This window comes from Hippoglossus hippoglossus, chromosome 12 (genome assembly GCF_009819705.1).
Source record: "Hippoglossus hippoglossus isolate fHipHip1 chromosome 12, fHipHip1.pri, whole genome shotgun sequence".
Lineage (NCBI taxonomy): Eukaryota > Metazoa > Chordata > Actinopteri > Pleuronectiformes > Pleuronectidae > Hippoglossus > Hippoglossus hippoglossus.
In genome coordinates, this window is record NC_047162.1 from 8,325,459 (window position 1) to 8,338,715 (window position 13,257).

General features: G+C 42.2%; 1 protein-coding gene across 1 annotated transcript in view; it reads right to left on the reverse strand.

Moving 5' to 3' along the window:
* ptpn13 (protein tyrosine phosphatase non-receptor type 13) overlaps positions 1-11,836 on the reverse strand; it is a 45,250-nt gene extending 33,414 nt beyond the window's left edge. Inside the window, 4 exon segments of the mRNA XM_034603201.1 lie at positions 1,271-1,336; positions 3,199-3,365; positions 6,327-6,446; positions 11,469-11,836. Of these exon segments, the coding sequence (XP_034459092.1) occupies positions 1,271-1,336; positions 3,199-3,365; positions 6,327-6,441 (348 nt within the window). The 5' untranslated portion in view covers positions 6,442-6,446; positions 11,469-11,836.
* Positions 11,837-13,257: the final 1,421 nt, after the last annotated feature.

The window sequence follows — 13,257 nt, forward strand, 5'->3', positions numbered from 1 at the left end:
GTATTGCCAAGATATATATATACTCCTTTTTTTCACAGTGTTTTCATTTCCAAAAGAATTAATATTTTTGATCCTCCATCTCCTGACCAAACATAAGAGGGAGGTGTTTGTGGAGGCTACAAGTCTTCTACAACTATCTCACATCTCAGTATCACTCTCTTTTTTAGAAACTCACTTTTGAGTAGTCCAATCTCAGCTGAAAATCTTCACTTTAATCTGTCCAGCAACTATACCCAGCCCACACATTCTGTTTCCCTTGGAAACATGCCACATTGCTGAGGCTGGAAGTGGTTGAACCTCTGTTTCACTAAGAATCTCCAGAGTTCAGTTGCATGACTGAAAGCAGCTTTAGACTTAAAGTGTCTGAAGAGCCAGGGTTTCCAATGCAGGTCTTTTATGACACTTGTTTTCCTTGTTTGAATGCATCAGAAATGATTACATGTTGTATTTGACTTTAAGATTGTTACACACTTTGCAGCTGCCATGAACACAACTACAGCCATGTTTGAAGAAAATGATACGATCAGAGCCGATTGAGCCTGAGCTCTTAAGTAAAGCGAAGCGGATGAATAACTACGAGTGCAAGTTATGTTGTCTCAAACCTGTGGCCGGCACTTTCTCACAGATCTGAACGCGCTGTGAGGATTGTGTTTTACACCTGGCTTGCTCTTACTGAGATATGAACACATTGTGAAGCAGACCATCTCTTTGCACATTCAAATCCGTTCCAGCGTGCGTAGAGCTTGCACGTTTTTCTTATCAAGATGAGATATTCAGATAAAGATCAAAAAGGCCGACACTGAGAAACTGCTGCTTTCAGAAAAGTTATGAAGCATTTGGGCTGCATTAGTAAGACTGAAATATGGAACTCTTTGAAGTATTATAAATTGTGTGTTACCACACACTAATTCTACACACTATGCACATTTTCATGATGCCATTGTGATGTGAAAATGCAAACTTGAGTTTTGTTTGATGCCAACCTCACTAACATGGGAGACATTATCAAACCTTTACTTTGGATTGTTAACTGTTTCAGTTTTGAATATACAAAGTGGTCCCTCCTGATAGTCTCGTATCCTAGTGTCAGTCCAGTTGATTCGACACCATGTAGTGAAAGGGTTAGTTTTTGAAAGCATAAAGGCTAAAATCATTTGTTGAGTTTATTGGAAATGAATCGATTTCCGTCATCATCATGAGGTTAATAACCAAATGTATATGTTTCCCTATTCTATCCATTTGTAGGACAGTGTCTGTAGTAAGGATTTACCTGACTTTGGGGGATCTCGTAATCCGCTCCCCAGAACAGGGTCATCCCCAGAGAGTACATGTGCATCTGTAAAAACAAAAAAAACATTACTTACGTTACAGCAGCTTCATTCAATCTTGGTCTCTAAAGAATCTAGAATGGCCCTGAGTAGAGAGCATACCTCTGCCAAAGCCCATCAGTCCCACTAAATTTAATCAAGCCGCACCAAATTTCACAAACTCACTGAGTTGGACTGATTGTGCCTGATGTTTTTCATCAAGAGTCATTCATTATTCCTGGGGAAAATTGTTAAAATGTGGGGGAAAAAAAACTATTTTGCTATTTTAAAGAAAGTGAAAAAAACATTTACCGATTGAGGGGAAAACCTAACCTCCTTGGTTGAGGTCAAAAAGTAAAGAAATAGAAAGATGAGCAATATAAAGGTTTTGATGCATTCAGATTCACTAGGCACGGAACCTTGTTGAAATAAGTCAAACTTCCCCATGTGTATGACAGAGAGAGACAGACCAGTGCTCACTAACTGCTGGTGTAATAAAAGGAATTCATTCTTCTTCTCTGGGAATGAAAAAAAACAGGGGCTTTCAGCCTAAATCCAAAAACATTTTCCATTTTCCTGTCCTTATTACTCTGCACTCATTACTTGGAGAGAAGTCACTTCCCCTGAATGTTGAGCTTGGTAGAGGAAAGAATAATTCCTCTATTGCCAAAGAATGCAACACAGTCGTCAAGGTCTTTTAGGAACAGATCGCACAACGCAAATTTAAAGACACACTCGCGCCTTCAGAAAATGTGGAAACCTAAAAGGCTCCCTTTAAAAGCAGCGATAACCACCGCACAAGATGAAAAAAGTGAAAGGAAAAATGGGGGCATTCGCAGCTGACATATATTTACCCAGTGTCTGATAATGAGAGAAACAGATTATACTTTCTACACTGAAATAACTCGGCCGGGGAGACGGGCCCAGGGCTGGAAAACTGACTCAGCACAAATCTGTGTTGAGGTCTGTGGGGCCGTGCCAGAGACAGGAATCCAGTCATGCAAGCTCTGGGCTCCTCCACCAGAGGGGCGGGGATGAATGGGGGGTGCGTGGTTCTGAGGATATGTAAAAGAAGTCATATCTTGCATTGCAGGAAATAATTATATGGTTGCTCTTGTTCTGAATCTTGCAGTTGCACAATTCATCCACCACAACAAGAGAGGGCTTCTACAGCCATAACTCCACACATATGCAGCTAGAGCATATAATGACAAGATTTATTGGACATAGTAGATCAAATGAAATTATAATAAATGAAAGAAAAGTTAAAGCAGTTCACCAATTGAACACAAACCATGAAGAAATATGTCAGTTGTAGGGAAGCTGGAAGCAACAAAAATACGTGTGTACGTGCACTTTTATACGCTGTCCTTTTACACCAAAATGTTTGGGTATAAGAACACTGCTAAACCCACCAAAAAGGAGACTGGCTCTTTGACTGTACCATTGCCAGCATGGGAGCCTTTGCTCGTGGCTTTTCACACCAACACTCTGAAGTGCAATGTGTGTCATAACATCACAAAGAAAAAGTGCAGCATCAGGGTCTACACTGCGAAAATAACAAAAGAAAAGAAGAAGAAGAAATTGGTGCATTCACACAGGTGTTATGTCTCCATCACTGCCGATTGGAGCCGGAGCTGATATAAACAGTGCAGACAGTTAGTGGGTTTTTGACAAGAGGGAAAGGGGCTTAACATGACAACAACTTCACTAATGAACTTAAACTAGACTGAACTGTTCAAACTAGAAAATATCCCCAAAGTGCTGCTGAACACATACGCACTTACAAAAGATGTGGGATGATATAATGCACAATAATGAAGCATTAGAAAAATAAAGACTCGTACGTTTGTGAGTTTCTGTCACCACATGGGTTGTGTAAAGTTTGTACCTTCTCAATGTCCGAGACTGAAGTCAAGGAAAGCCCCTCCAGGACCTCAGGAGCTGTGAACGCTCTCAAGTCCTGCTGGGTCACATATTCGTCCGTGAATGAGATGTTGCCCGAGGGCATGAGCAGGAGGGACCAGGGAGAGATGATGAAGCCCATGGCTGAAGGGTCTGGAGGGGGAAACAGATAATTAAGCCACTGGAGATATGGTCAGGAACCAAAACAGGATAACAAATACAACAACGTGTTGGAATTCCATTATTTGGATTCTTAGCCATTATCACAAAAACATACACTCACTGTTTAAGTGAAGTATTGTGTTTTAAAGCATCCAATTTTGTCCAAGCATTAACTGCCTAACTGCAGCAACTGCAGACAAATCGGACCACAGTGAATGTTTCTCGCAGAGGCTTTTGGAGTTTATGGAAATTCAAGATGACTGAAGTAAACAAAAACACATGTTGCTTTCTTAGCCTGCAAGAAAATAACTGTTGAGGCATGGAAACAGAGAGGAACGGCTACACAGCGTAATTCTCTTTTCCTACAAAGCCGCAGCCAGCACTTTGGTCAGAGAATGTTTTAAAAATACACAAAGGAATGTTTGAGCAGTGCTGCAAAATTCTTTTCTTCGACTGATACTCGGCTCGGAGAGAAGCGCAGAAAAATGAACAGACGAACTGGGATTTGAGGCACCAAATATCTGCTTTCAAAACCTGGAATTTACTATGTAAATACAGGTTTCCTGTTTAAAACACAAAGTGAACATTTGGAGATCCTGCTCAAAAGTAGAGTGGGTTACTAGGTGTATCCCACTCGACACTTTGGCTCTGGATAAGCAATAACAGAGATGAGCAGAAGTTCATGACTCAGCCTGAGCAAATACTGTACGTTTTGTTTTTTTGGATGAATTACAAATGAAACAACATCTTCTGCAGATAAACTGAACTGAAACCATACAGGATCTAACAGAACCACTAATGTAAATATCAGACTTGAATGTGTACCATACAAGTGTACAATTGCAAGTTCTTTATCCGGTAACAATGTAATTCATCGGCCTGATAAGCCGTTATCTGAGCTTATTAGCAGCAGGGAATTATCATGATCTATCACAGTGATAGGTCGTTCCACAAACGTAGATGCTGACAAACTGCACTGTGCACCATGCATTCAATTCCCACGGCAAACACGCCACTAGAGAGGGACAGATGTGGAGAAGCAGATAACCCCGGTGAGTTCCAAAAACACAGCAGAGCAGACAGGAGAGGAGATAAACAGGAGACGAAGAAACAAACAAATGTAGAAGGCGCTGGTTTCTGTATGATCCTGCATAATATGCAGATGGGAGCATGAGGAGGAATCCCTCTGACAAATCTTCAGAGGAAAAGTTCACACATCACCTATTCAAACAAATCAGTCAAACAGTAACTATCCACTACTGTTTAACCACAGGGGAAATGTGTGCTAATGGTTAAGTGTTCGACAAGGTGACTCCACTCACAATATTTGGAAAGGTAAATTTAGCCTCCATACATAACACAACTCAACACACTGTGACAGAAACAAAAAAATAAATCTTTATAAGTCGGAAACTTAACACAGTATTTCTTGTTTTTATGCTATTTTAAGTATAAACCAGCAAAGACTCAACTTCTCCATGACTGTTAATAGCTGAATAGGTCATCTAACACATGAAAAATGTTTAAATGGCCGCCATTATTTATCCACTCCTGTGGTAAACATACTTCTTTACATAGCTCGGTGACTATATAATAGCTGGTTCCAACATCTGCTCTTCAAATTTTAGCCTCGCTCAGCAGTCTAAAACTGTACGTGTACACGAGAGGCCACAATTTGCTCAGTATAGCTACACAACTACACACTGGAGGAAAAAAAGAGGGGGGGTGGATGTTAACCATCACAATCACTGCAGCACAATGTCGTGCGCAGATTAAATCATCTAAAACACACAAGTATCCAACCTTTTATCTTGTCATCAATATGTTCAGAACTTTGTCTCAGAGGCAGTTTTTGAGAATCTCCTCATTATAAAAGCATTTAAGAAGCTTTAGACCCTGATAAGAAGGAATTCCAACAGCTTCTCACAATTGTCTCTAATGGAATCTGTCAACAACTGTGGAATTTAAGGTCAAACCGATTCCTTCAGAAACCCACGGTCAGATCTTGGCTACTTCTCCATGTCAACAATGATGAATATTTTATATGACTCATTTAAGGTCGACCTAATCAGGTGCACCAATGTGTCAAATGGAAACGGCCCCAACACCTTTAACTTTTAATAAACACACAAGGTTGTGCGACGGCCCCTGACTCATATCCTGGCCGACGTCTCCATAGTTACGCTTCTCTTAGTCAGTCGTTGTGGAAGTTTCCTTTATTTACAAAGACACAACTTTATCTCCCTCGGCCTTCAAGGACGACCGATGACTAATGAGGACGATAAAAACATAACCACGTACACTACCATCTTACAAATGATGCTGACAATTAAATAAAAGCACAGTTTAAATGTGAATGACATCATCTATAAAATAAAGGTGACTTTAACAAGATGAACATTAACCTAGAAAACAATTACCTTCATGCCAGGTTCCTGCAGGTTGCAACAAATTAAATTTTAGAACCTACGTATATCAAGTATGACAGACCAGAAGGAATATGGAAGTCCATGAATTATACTTCAACATAAATGACAGTAAGGTGAATAAGTATAGTGGAGAATGACCCTCGTAAACTACAGGCTGCGACGAGTGCTCTGTGATAAATTCAGACCGGGGTGTTGTAGACTTTTAAGCCTGACAGAAGAAGTGTTAAATTAACTTTAACAAAATTAAGACCTACTAAAACCTATTCAAGATATAATAAGTAATATTTTAACATATTTAAGACGTTTTAAAGCCTTAAATCCAGTATATAGAATTTCACACAATGCGTTTCGTGGAATTCAACACCGGGCAATTCTTATTCAGTTAAAAAACTGAATTCCAGAGAAGGCTGTGAAAAAATAAATAAAAGGTGGGACATAGGAAAGTGGTGTATGTAAGAAAGTGTTTTGTGCATGTACATTTCTCGGAAACGTCTCTGCGGACTTGATTCCACATGTCCAATACCTTTATGAAAGAGTTCTTGGAGGCTCTCCGCACTCTGGCTGAGCACCGCCCAGACCTCCTCCTCCTGGAGCGGACCTCCTCGGACCTCCAGGGCTTCTGCCAGAGACACGTGCATCTTCCCTGTGCACAGAGTGAAAAGGAGACAACTGATTTATACCAGACAATGAATACACACACAAACACATAAATAAGCTTAAACCATAAAAACAGGAGAAAATAGCACAAGCTGTCTTTGCTGTTATATGACGGGAGCCTCTGGCACAAGGTAAGTCAGAGAACATCTGCACCTCACATCATGTATGTCTTCTATACTTTTATATTTAACTTCCCAGGCTGGGTTGGGATCATTGATATATTTGGCACATCTAGTTCAGATCAACATTTTGTTCTTTCTCATGCCCTAAAGTGAACTCCTGCATCAGTGTCTTATTATTGTCTGCAGCCGAGGAGGAGAACAAGCACATGAGCTGCACATGCATACGGAGACGCATCCTGCTTTACATGAGTTACATTCAACAAAGTGGCAAACAATTTCCAACTATTTTGAGTGTTAGTGTGTCACAACCGGATAAAATTCAAAAATAAAACTTGACAGACGTAGTTGAGATCGAAATGAAGGCTGAATTCAAAGATGGGTGTGGTCGGAGCCATGACAACTAAGTGAGTTGAGCAAGAGAGTGTTTTATTGTCGTGACTTCAATTTCTCATTTGCATGAGGAGGAATGTGTTGATTGCAAAAATACGGTCTCAGCATTTCAGAGCTTCTATTGAGACAAAATAAAGTGCATATCGTGCATAAAAGTCAGTGTTTCCTAAACAACCCAAAACACGAAGTGCTCAGAAACGCAAAAAGCACCGAGCAAAAGACTTTCACTCGCAATTAAAACAATTACCGAAAATATTCTATTGCATGAAAAATAAGCTGTTTAACCCTTGACCTTTGCAACATCATAAACATAGTGAGCAGGATTCATTGCTGCACTTTATCTACCTTGGTTTGGAGAATGATTTTGCCAGGGCATCATGATATGGAAATTGGTCTCATTTGTAATTTGGTTTTTTAAAATGTTTGGCCTAGTGGAAGTTATCATTGGCCTGGTGGTCTGCGAGGCCTGTACTATTATGGAGGAAAATCTTTATGTGCATAAAAACATTAAGTGTACATATTCCACAGTGTAAATCAAACTAAAATGACCAAATTCTGCACAACCTCCAGTGCAAATACAGGGTTTTTCCTTTTTTTAGAGTTCTTGCATGCAGCAGGCAGCACAGTGTCATGAACAACCTGAAACACAAGCACACGGAGATGGGCAGTAAAGAGACTAACATGGCCAATACAAATATAATGGATTGTACATTTAATGTGGGGGTCCAATAGGAATTGTTCCAGTAGCCCTGATGGCCAGTCCAGCTATGAACCAACACCGACAGCTTTTCTGATGTTAGGAACTTTTGAAGTGGATTTTTTCCTCACAAAAAGCTCAGCAAACCCACAATAAACACAACACTGAATATATTTGGACTTGTCTAATCACAGCTGTTACTCAGCATCTTAAATCAAAAAAACGTTTAGCCCATGACTCAAAAACAAAGCAAATGAAAAGACATCCAGACAGGAAACGAGTCTTAAACTTTATGCAAGAGCAAGCAAACATCAGCCATGTGTGGGATCAGTACCAGAGAACATTTGTTCATCATTCATTGTCTATGGCACAACTGTCCACAACAACCTTAAAATAGTTTCCACACTTCTTCAATGTAAAACCCAAGAGCTTGGCAGGTGCACAGATTTGGCTCGGAGACCAAAAAAAAGAGCTTAACAGCGACAAGTGAAATGTGTCTGACTGTGTTCTGTGATATTGTTCTCTTGACATTCTGCTAACAGAATTTGTGTTTGTGATTTATCATATTTGACTATATATTGTTGATTCATTTATTCACAGACGTTTCACAGTTGGTATCGCAGGAACACACAAGAGCACAAACCACATTGCTCTGTGTGTGTATGCAAGTCAACCAGAAGTCCATTCATTCTGGGAACCTCTGTGCCTCTTCGCCTCATGTACATTGAAAAACTTTAAACTAAAAACAAAAAAAAGGGGTTCATGCTGTATGCTTTTGGCAAAACAAATCACAAAACTGGCAAGAAATCTGGCAGGTGGACCTCCTTAAAGACCTACTGGTCCTGTTTAGCCACAATAATGCTTCATGCACATGTTCCTCACATAAGCTGTATATAAAGATGGACGACCTGACTGCTCCCCAAAAGTGAAGCCAAAGACTCTTGATCACCACTTGGAGGCCTCGCCACACATTAAGTAAGTTTTTCCCCCAAGATAATTCTATCCAACAGTTGTTATTTCAGATATTCGGTCCAGAGAGGTTGATACGATGACAAATTCAAAGTTGACGTGACTTTTTGAAAAGCAGCATAACCAGTTTTGTTGCATTGGCATAAAGATACAAATCTGAGAATGGCACTCCTCTAAAAGCATCTTCCCATAAATGGTTCAGCAGCATTATTGGTGTCAGTGAAACTTATCTGAAGGAAATATGTGAAACAACATCCTTCCTGTGAAGCGGGGAAGAGAGTTAATGAGGCAGAGGACTAATAGTTTATGCAGGAATGCAGGTTAACCATTCTAGTCAATTGGAGGCGTGAAGTGTGAGGCGAAGTGGGTTACTACCCATCTTGCTCATTACCCATGAGAATGGGGAGAGCGGGTGCTGTGAAGACCGATTGTTTTGTGGCCCTTGTTATTTCAACAGAGACCTACAGTGGAATGTTTTTTATCCGCGCTGAGGCTGCTGCGCAGGCCAGCTCCTCTCTCATTGGACTATGGTCCTACTCATTATTGAGGGGGCTTAGGAGGCAACGGCCCAAAACAGTGAGAGCAGACAGCCTTCACCACTTCAGCGCCTCATTCTCTCCCTCTTTTTTCAAACAGTGGGGATGTTTGTTCCTAGGTATTCCCACACTATAACTAGAGCGGGAAAAAAAACACTAAACATGGCTTAAGTCTGCTGCTGCTGCAAAGTGTTTGACAGTCAGTCACAAGGATTTTAAAGAAAATAAGCCTGGAAACGTGATAGCCTTCTTTACTCCGCACTTAAGTGAAGCTTGTCCTTTCCTCCCACCTTCCTGTCTGAGACACAACTGCAACCCACGAAATGGAACTGAAAACAACAACCTGAAACCTAGCACTTCAGCTGAATAACCCAGAAGGTAGAAACAATTTCAGTTTCTGCTTCCTTTCAATGTTCCCTTTCTCCATTTGCCTGGAACAAAAAAAGGCCAGAAAAGCACATACATCTTTCTCTCCGTTATCCGAAATCTTTTGAAAACCAGAGTAGCTGCACTTTTGAAGCAATCACCCATAAAAACACGCCAGATTCCACTTCTTCTTCCAAAAGCATAACTCAGAACATAAGATATGAGCAGGAATTTGCTCATATCCTCCAAACATCACAACTGTGGTCTCAGCTGGCAAACACATTTGGAACAGAAGCTGGCGAGGAGAGGATCCCGGTGCCAGCACTGAGGTGAAGTCAATACGTGCCAGGAAAATTCAACGACAAACTCTGAGTGAACCTCTCTTCCCAGAATCATAACGCATTGTGCAGGCTGCGAGCGAGCACACGAATCAAATTCAAAACACACGGCATCCAGGAAGGTCTGGATCTGACTGTCTTTTCAACAGGAGTAATGATGTAAGAAGTGATGTTTTCAGAATACATCAACAAACCAGGACCGGACAGCTGAAATGTAAAAACTGCCGACTCACAGGTTAAGAGCCTGATGTTAAAATACCACCTTCAATGTATTCTTCCCGTGACACAAGTAGAACCACTGTGGCTGTGTTTACAGATGGGCCGTCCTCGTGTTTCTGGTAAAGAAAACAGTAGCGGGAATGGTGCACAACACAAGTGGTGACTCACCTAAATAAAAGGGTAAACCCAGTGGCTGCTTTTCATTAATTGTACCCCTGCTCACAACTGAGGCAATTTGCCGACACGCTTTTCCAGATTTTCTATTGAACGCAGGGTCTTCCCCGCCCCCCCCCTCGATGGACACAACATTGCCCATTACATCACCGAACCCTGCATATTCCAGCTATGGAGCGGTTCTGTCTTAAGCCACCCTGGACGTTTTGTCTCTCAGCAGTGCCAGGGACGGGGAGGAGGAGGAGGAGGAGGAGGAGAGCCACGACTATTCCATGATTATCAGCCCAACTCTGGACCGACAGCCCTCACTTCTCATTTTGGTCTCGACCTCATCCGCTCCATTTCTGTTAATCACAGGGTTGCTGTGAGTACCGTGACATGCAGAGCAGGGTTTTGCACACAAAAAAAAAAAAGAGAAAAGAAAAACCTCACTCTGACTCCCCCCCCCCCCCTTCTTCCTCCACTTTACCCAACACACAAACCCAACCCACTGGCTATTTTTCCTACGATGATGCTCACACCATCTCCACCGGAGCCACGCAGGATGGGAGCGGATCATCTCGCTCCATCACATTATTTCTTCTTTTTGTCTTGAATGACACAGATTCACACACAAAACATCCCGACCTTTGACTTTTGAGTCAACTTTACTACTTCTCTATGGTAATGAAGGGGGGAGGGGGAACAAGCGGGCTTCTTGCAACCCCCCCTCCCAATAAAAGCTTCAGTCAGTGCTGACACTTTTAGACTCTGAAGTGCCTGCATGCATGTTGGTCAGGGCTGCAGAAATAAAGCAGGAGAGTGAACTTTGAAGATGTTTGTTGGGTGGACACCATGTTGTGGGCTCTCGTGGCTGCTACATTCAAAAAGGACCCAACGAGGGGGGTCACTGGTGTGGGCAAAGATGCTTCATGCCATTTGTTGTGCCTTCAATACAACACACACAGCAGAACTTCCTGGTTAAACATTGAGAATAAGAGTTAAAGTGGCTAACAGCCGTGCTAATGTTTTTTTTTTATACCGTAGGATAAAACAGACTTTAGCGCTTTAGCGCGGCAGCAACAGCCGACTCAAGCCCCTCAGCTTTCCCGGGAGAGAGGGAGAGAGTATGGCTGACAGCGGCTACGCCAAACTTCGCTTAAAAAACAATTAACTTTACATGTAAGTGCTTTTTCGAGCGGCTAATGGGAAACTTACCGGACAAGACGAGCTACAGAAACACTCGCGGGGGAAATGTTCGTACTCCGGCGAGGCTTATGTGAGCGCACACCAGCGGGAGCAGACGCCATCCCGTCCACAAAGCAACATCTTGGCTCCGACGCGGGCGAGGAGTCACGCACAAACACAGCCGGGCAACAGGTCCTTCCTCCCGGTCCCCAGCGGTGACTTGGCCCCACGGAGACCAGCGGCTGCACCGCGGCTTTTCTCCTCCGAGCCGCTCCGGATTAAAAAAGAGAAAGAAATAAAAAAAAATCTCCACTCGAGCTCAGAAGTCGTGTTTGACGGCCACTGCTCAGCTCTGAGCGGCCGTGATACTGCTGAGCAGCCGAATAACCCCTCCCTCAGGCCGGGGAGCGTGGGCTGACTGGGAGTGACTGGGAGTAACTGGGAGTAACCAGACACCTGACTGTCCACTGTCGTTTCTATAGTAACACACACACACACACACACACACACACACACACACACACACACACACACACACACACACACACACACACACACACACACACACACACACACACACACACACACACAACTGGGAGGAAATGTTTGATTATGGAGAAGATGGTTTGATCAGTGTGAGTTCAGGTCACAAACCTTCCTCACCCCCTGAACCATTTCCCTCCAGTGACTGAACTTATTTATTTAAATCAATAGCTGATAATGCAAACCTCTGATCAGATACATCATCATCTAATGTCTTATTCTTCACCCCTGGACTATGTGGAGAGGAGGAGCTGACAACTTACTAAGTATATAAAAAAATATATATGTCAAGATTAGGTTTTTTTTTTTTTTTTACGATGGCCCTGAAGTGCAACGATAAATCATAAACACAACGACAAATCCTAAAACACAACCTCAAATCGAGAAGCATAGTGGCAAATCACACAATCTGACAAATCACGTAACACAACAATTCACCACAAAACCAAACAACAGATCACAAACACGACCAATCACAATACACACATTTCGAAACAACGACAAATTACGAAACACAATCACAAATCGCAAAACACAACAACATTAACGTCGTCGCTATAGACAAGCTCGTCATTGACTGTTTTGTGATTTGTTGTTGAGTTTTCTTTTTTACGTTGTTTTCCTATTTGCCTTTTCCTGCCATCTTTCCTTATTTGCAGTTGTGTTATATATTTGCTGTTGGGTTTTATGATTTTTGTGTTGTTTTATCTTATTTCCTGTTGTGTTATGTGATTTGCACATCAAGGACATCATATATTTTCTTTCCCATGACATCAAAGTTGCCTGACAGTCATTTCAAGCTGTCCGGAAGCAATTCACTGTTGAGCACTTCCTTCCCATGGTGCACTTCAAAGCTGCTGCCCCACATTCATGGAATGTCTTGTGCCATCTAGTGGCATTTAGTTGTCAGTACATGCTGCCTTTAAACAATGGGGGCTGTGGTGAAAGGCCTATCTCTCTCTCTCTCTCTCTCTCTTCGCCTGCCAGAGCCTGTCAGTGTTAAAAATGCATGATCATTATCTACACTGAGTGGGCTGAAGTGATAAGACGTGACGCTGGTTTTTCTCTCTGGATAGAGAATCCTCATGTTTTCCAGCATTTCAGAGGCTTTGAGTGATAACAGTACGTGTTGGTGACTGATCACCCATCGGTCTTGGGCAGGAATCCGATGCCTTGCCCCCATCCATTTGGGGGTTGGTGGGACTCAGTGTCAACAGGATTGACATGCTGGTATCACTAGCTCTCAGTACTTAGCGCTGCCTTATTTGATAAAGAA